Below are 6,000 nucleotides of genomic sequence, written 5' to 3'. Positions count from 1 at the left end.
AGGAAGCCAGTCCTGATTCTCAGGGGAAGGAGCCCAGGAAGGAAGGAAGAAGGAGGCTAGATCAGTGACAGAGCAACTGGGAAGAGAGGGACTCAGTGTCCAGATGGAGGTAGAGCCTTGAGCAAGAGGAAAATCAGGGCTTTGGTCATCTTCTGAGATGGAGGAGGTGTAGGCTGGAGATGGAAGATGGAGAGGAGGGAGTGCTGGAAGGGGAGGACTTCACACTGGAGACATGATTTTCTTTACTGAATAATCTGTAGGTAGAGGAAAGTGGCACAAGTGTGTGGCAGCCTGAGAGGAGTGGGAGGCCACACTGAGCAGTGCTGAGGAACCTGGGGTGTATAGGTCATTGAGAGTGACTATTGCCAGCAGGCACTTGGCGGATGGGGAGGGAGCAACCTAGGGACTGACAGGTGAGGCCGGGAAAGTGGTACAGTAAGGAGGCCTCTGAGCTGATGGGGTGGCATTCATGTTGGGACAGAGATGAGAAATAGGGCGGCCAGAAAGACTGGAGGGCTCCCTCACTGAGGAGGGGCGAATGTGGTGGTGAAAATGGGAGGGTAGGAAGTGGGGGTCAAAGGAATGCGATTTTCAGGTTTAGTGTTCTGGCCAAGAGCTGATGGTGAAGTTGGTGTACTGGCCCGTCTAAAAGACTCATGCAGAGAGTTGATTAGCAAATGCAAGGAGAACTAGAAGTTCTGCTGGAATGAGCAGGTGTCATGGATCATTGTTATTTTAAGAACAGGCGTAAGCCTCACGAGTGACTGGGAGGTTCCATAGAGAGAGAAGGTTAAAGGTGCGGGTGAAGAGGCTAAGTATGGGATGAGTGTTTCTTGCCTTGAAGCCATAAGAAAAGGAGAGAGACATGTTCTTGAGCCGCCTTGTGAAGACGCGGATGTGAGAGCGATTGGGTATATTCCATAAGACCTACTTAAGATACAGGGAGAACGGCGACCTTGGCCACAGCCTGGTAATGGAGAAAACCGGGAGTTCTTATTGGAAACGAAGGGGGTCACCCTTGAGCAGCCAGGAGTCTCGAGGCTCAGGCAGGCCAAGGCGGGCAGGCTGCAAACCTTCCCTGCAAGTCCCTCGGTTGCCAGCGGGTCCCTAGCTCTCTGCCGGCTCCGTGCAATTCGGTGACCTCGCCGGAAGCGCCCCCCGCGGCCCCACTAGCTCCGTTTAGGGCTTTCGAAGACCTAACTGGCTAAGAGGCCGCAGTCATGCCGAGGGTCAACCAGGGCGTCAGGCCTGGCGCTGGGGTGTCGAAGCGGAGCCTCGCAGCTCCCCAGGCCTCCCGCCTGGCGCCCCCGGGCTTGTCTCTTAAGAACAGTTACCAGGGTTCGCCGGTTCACCCTCCTCCTTTGTAGTTTCCTTCTCCCCAAGGGAAACCTCCCCCGGAACCCTCGCCAGGGCTCCAGGTGCTTGCCACCACCCCGCTTGCTTGCCGGGGGCCGGCTTCTTCGCCTCCTGGAGCCCAGCTGGGGTTTTCCGCGTCCAGGCAGCGGGAGCCCGGCCGCCGCCGCCTTCATCTGGAAAGAGTTAAGCCCTCTCTCAGATGGATAAGCAGCCAGGGGACGGCTATGCCCCCGCCCCGCCCCCATACCCCGGTTCCCCGAGCCCCGAGGGGTGCAGCTCGGCCGGGGCTCCCTCGGTCTCGGGGCGCACGTGCAGCCGGTGGCCCAGGCGGTGTCCGCGCTGCTGGGGTCTGCCCGCCGGGGGTCGGGGGGTTCTCCGCCCCGCCGCCGCCGCCAGCGGACTTGGCGCAGGGCAGCGGATACTGCACGAGCCATCCTCCCTATCCTGTTCCACGCGGCGGGTCGCGTGGGTCTCGGCGGCAGCCGGGCGGGCACAAGGGGGACGCCGGAGGGGAGGAGCCGGAGAGCGAGAGGAAGGAGGGGGCCCGCCGGCCCCGCCCCCGCCCCGCCCCCCGCGGCCGGAGCCTGTGAGCCCGCGAGCCAGCGAGCTGCGGCCGCGGCCTCCACAGCTCGCGGTGACCCCGGCGTCCCGGTCCGCGGCCCCGCAGATCCCGGGGCCCGCGCCCCCCTGGGGCAGGGATGCATCATGGCCACGCTGGCTTGCCGGGTGCAGTTCTTGGACGATACGGACCCTTTCAACAGCACCAACTTCCCCGAGCCCAGCCGGCCGCCGCTGTTCACGTTCCGCGAGGACCTCGCGCTCGGTACCCAGCTGGCCGGGGTCCACCGGCTGCTGCGGGCGCCACACAAGGTACGGCCCGGCGCTGGAGGGCTGGGCCCCCGGGACGCAGTCCCTGCTGCGGGGCGCGCCGGGGTAGGGTCGCCACGGGCAAGCTGGGCTGGGCGCAGCCGAGAGACAAGCGCCCAAGGACAGACCTCCCCCCTCTCCGTTAGGCAGAGGGGTCCGGGCGCCCGCCGGCTGGCTCGGGTTCTCCTAGGCCAGCGAGGAGGACAGCCCCGCGTTCCGGCCCGGAGCGGGGGCGGGGGGGCGGCGGACTGGGCAGAACAGGTGCGGCGCCGGTCGGAGGCGGGATGGAGAAGGTTCCCCACGCCGCGCCGTTCGCTCGGCCGGGTGGGCGGGGTGGGGCTCGGACGCCGGCAGTCGGTCCCCGCACCCGGGCGGGCGCCGAGCGGCGCGCGGAAAGAACCCGGGCCCCGGGGGGCTCTGGTCCTTCGCAGAGGAGACCCGAGCGACGCGCGGGACGAAACCTCTCAGGCCTCTGGGGCCGCTGCGGGCGGCCGCGCGACCCTCGCGACAAAGCACGCTTCCCGGGGACACCTCTCCTTCCTCCCCTGCGGGGCACCGCGGAGGGCGCCGCCCGCGCGCTACGATAGTGCTCGGAGCAGCCCCTTTTCCTTAGAAGAAGCAGGTGGCCTGGGGGACCTTGGAGGAGCAGTGGCTGTGGGAGGAGGGGCGGGGGCGCGGAGGGGCGGCGCGCGCAGAGAGCCCCAAATGAGTGTCCCCTGGGAAGAATGGCTTCTCAGTCCACCCGATAGTTTTTTTTTTAACCCTTTTCAGGGCAGGCATCTTGCAAAGTGTGTGCTGCGAAGAGCTGGGCGTTGAAAGCCAAGCATTTAGTTACCCAGGAGAGCCCTTCCTCCCACTTAGTGACTGCACCTTGAAGAATTACTTCCCCCGTACATTTTTTTGTTGGCTTAGGGTTCATATCAGAGCTTGTAGATGATTTATTCCTTGAGGATCAACACTGATAAATATTTGGAAGAGATAACCCTTGATGCCAAAAAGAACAAAATCGATTTAAAATTTTTTTTAGACTTCTGTATGCTGTTCACCTGCCTTGGAAATAGAGAGGGAGGTTGGTGTGGGTACTGGTGAACATTGGCAGTGGTGTCTATTATATCACTGCTTCTCCCACCCCCCACCCCCAAACGCCACTTCTTAATGAGTAACCTGTCTTCAGGAATGAAGAATGGGGCAGTTCTATCTCCTTTTCTCTGTGCTGGTGCAGGATGGATACAGTCACTGCTCCTGGGAACCTCTCTGGCCATAAAAGGTTGGATTGGGAGAATGATGTTTTTAGTGTGGACTCAGCTTATCAGAATCACTTTTGTCAGTTATTTGGTTCTTCTCAACCAGTGGGTTCAGTTAAGAGTTTTCGAAGGGCTTCCTCAGCATCATGGTTATTTCATTCATTATGGTCTCTGATTACAGTGATCTTTTGTTGAAACCACAGAAGACTCATAATTGTGGTCCTGTGACCTTGAAGTACTTTCCTTGGATTTCAAGCCCTATGTACACCGGCTGACCTTTCAAGCTGGAACCTGAAGTACATTTTTATGTTTCCATGGAATAGCCCCATAGCCTTGATCCAGTGTTCCTGGTCTCGTAGGAGATCCTGATGCTCCAGCATTACACCACCCCCTCCACTGCCCCCGACCCCCTAGAAGCCACAGCACAGCAGTTGCCCTGGCTCACAGGACTTTCTGAGATGGCCCTTGTAGAATAAATGGAACCCAAATACGTCCCACAGAGACCCTTGACTCCTTGTCCTGCGGGGGGCCCAGCCATGCTCAGTCTGAGTCTTTTGCCTGCAGACCCTTGCAGTATAGTCAGATGTTTGGCATTGTTTTTCACATCTAGAGCCGACCAATTGGCTAGTTCTGTTAGCAGCGTTCTGTAAAGGAGAATTCAGGGCGTTTATGTGCCTAGGTGCACATTTATATTGTAAAATTCTAGTTAATTTCCAGCAGGGAATCTGCTGGATTGGATGATGCATCTGCGATAGAAAGAGCCAATGAGTTTTGAGCACTTGGTATGTAGGTTTGTACTCTATTAGGGATGTCAGTGCAGGATCTCATTTAATATTACAGACGTCTGTGAAGTGCAGACTTTTACTATACCTATTTTACAGATTAGGAAACTGAGGCAGAGAGCAATTAAATAACCTAGTTTCTCTGTTACGAGTGCGGAGCTGAGATTCAAACCTTGTCTGTGCGGCTTGAGACTCCACTGCTGTTCTGCTCCCTGGACCAGCTGTTTGGCGGTGGGCAGAAGCCGCATCTCCTCGGGCTTCCATTCCATTAACTTGGGGAGTTTCCTGAATCAGCTTCCTAGGCCAGGTACTTTTTGGCCTGGGGCAGGTGTTACAAGCATGAGTAAGAGCCTTGAGACAGAATTCCAGCCTGGTAGGGTTCACAGTCAGAGGTGGGAACAAATAGTTACGAACCCTGCTGTGAATTAGCTAACAGTGAGGGAATGGGCAAGCCCCTGCCATGGGTAAGGTTTCCATGTCCCGTGGAGCCCAGCCTGGCAAGAGGAGGAGTTCCTGGGGCATGGGGCGTTCTGGGTGGTGAGAGGGGAGAAGCGTGATTGTGAAACATGCAGACACTTCAGCATCCTCAGCCGTCCTGCCTGGGGGTGTAGACTTCTGCTTGAAGGAGACGGCACACACAGCAAAGCGTGCAGGGCCTAAGTGAGCGGCTGGATGAATCGTCACTAAGTGAACACACCTGTGTAACAAGCCCCCTACAAGGCCCCTGCAGAGGGTCTTAATCTGTAAAGCTCCCCTAGAGATTCTCCTGTGCTGGGAACCTTTGAACTGGTTAACCTCTTAGGTCCTTTCCAGCCCAAACTTGAGTCTATGCATCTTTTCCTAACCTAATGAAATATGTCTACATTTATCTCATGTTTGCTGACTCCATTTGAAGTTAGTTGTTCATTTAAACCATTGTCTTGGACGAAAACAACATGTGCTTATAATGCTTTATCATGTTTTTCCCCAAGCTGCTAGACGGAAAAATAAAAAACCACCCCAGCCTTTTATAGTAGTTCTAAGAGAATAATTAGATAAATGATTAGTCTGATAACAGAAAGGTCAGAACAGGTACCGTATTCTCACTGAGGGAGATGTTTATTTTGGTGGTTATATGTTTTATCTGGACTATGTGAGGCCTTTTGTTTTCAAATGCTGCATACACAGGTGTTTATTTCTGGTTCAGTGTCTTAAGAAGAAAAATAATTGTAATTACAGGACTTATAATTTAGAAAAAACTGTGCAGTAGAATTAATAGAATCCTAGACCTTTCAAAACTTAGATGTCTTTGGATTGTTTGACACCAAAAGTGAAGGCTCTAAGGATTCTTGCTTCTTTTTGATAGGCACAACTGGAATTGTGGTGGTACCAAAAAACTGGTAACTAGCTTGCGTGTCAAAACAGCAATTATGACCTAGTAATTTAATTCAGGGAATGTTTCCGTGGCTGCTGCGGACCAGAGAGTAGAGTAATAACAGTTCCCAGGTCCTGGCCACGTGCCCGAGCCAAGCACCGTCCCAGACACGCATCATCTTGCCAAGCCCGCGGCCACCCCGTGGGTCGGGCGCTGGTACTGTTGCATCTCACAGCAGAAGAGCCCAAAGCATAAAAAAGTCGGTGGGCCATGCGAGTGGGACATTCCAGAGCTGGCATTTGGCACCAGGTCTGAGTCCTTAATGACTCTACTACTTTTGTGTCTTGAGTTTTTTCCTTCCAGGCAGCCTGCCCACGTTTCAGAGTTCCATGCTCTC

At 55.6% G+C, this 6,000-nt stretch overlaps 1 protein-coding gene across 8 annotated transcripts in view; it reads left to right on the top strand.

The window, feature by feature from the left end:
- The first annotated feature begins 1,948 nt into the window (after positions 1-1,948).
- The window catches only part of FHOD3 (formin homology 2 domain containing 3), a 492,532-nt gene continuing 488,480 nt past the window's right edge, over positions 1,949-6,000 (top strand). For 3 of the 8 annotated variants that reach the window (XM_060121095.1, XM_060121092.1, XM_060121089.1), the window contains exon 1: positions 1,953-2,226. In XM_060121095.1, the coding sequence (XP_059977078.1) occupies positions 2,062-2,226 (165 nt within the window). In that variant the 5' untranslated portion in view covers positions 1,953-2,061. Of the gene's footprint in view, positions 2,227-6,000 lie in introns of all 8 variants that reach the window. The other 5 variants (XM_060121091.1, XM_060121090.1, XM_060121096.1 and 2 more) reach the window with 3 other exon arrangements.

Source organism: Lagenorhynchus albirostris, chromosome 14, assembly GCF_949774975.1.
Source record: "Lagenorhynchus albirostris chromosome 14, mLagAlb1.1, whole genome shotgun sequence".
NCBI lineage: Eukaryota > Metazoa > Chordata > Mammalia > Artiodactyla > Delphinidae > Lagenorhynchus > Lagenorhynchus albirostris.
Note: the sequence above shows the minus strand (reverse complement) of the source record. Positions and strands in the feature narration are given on the sequence as shown.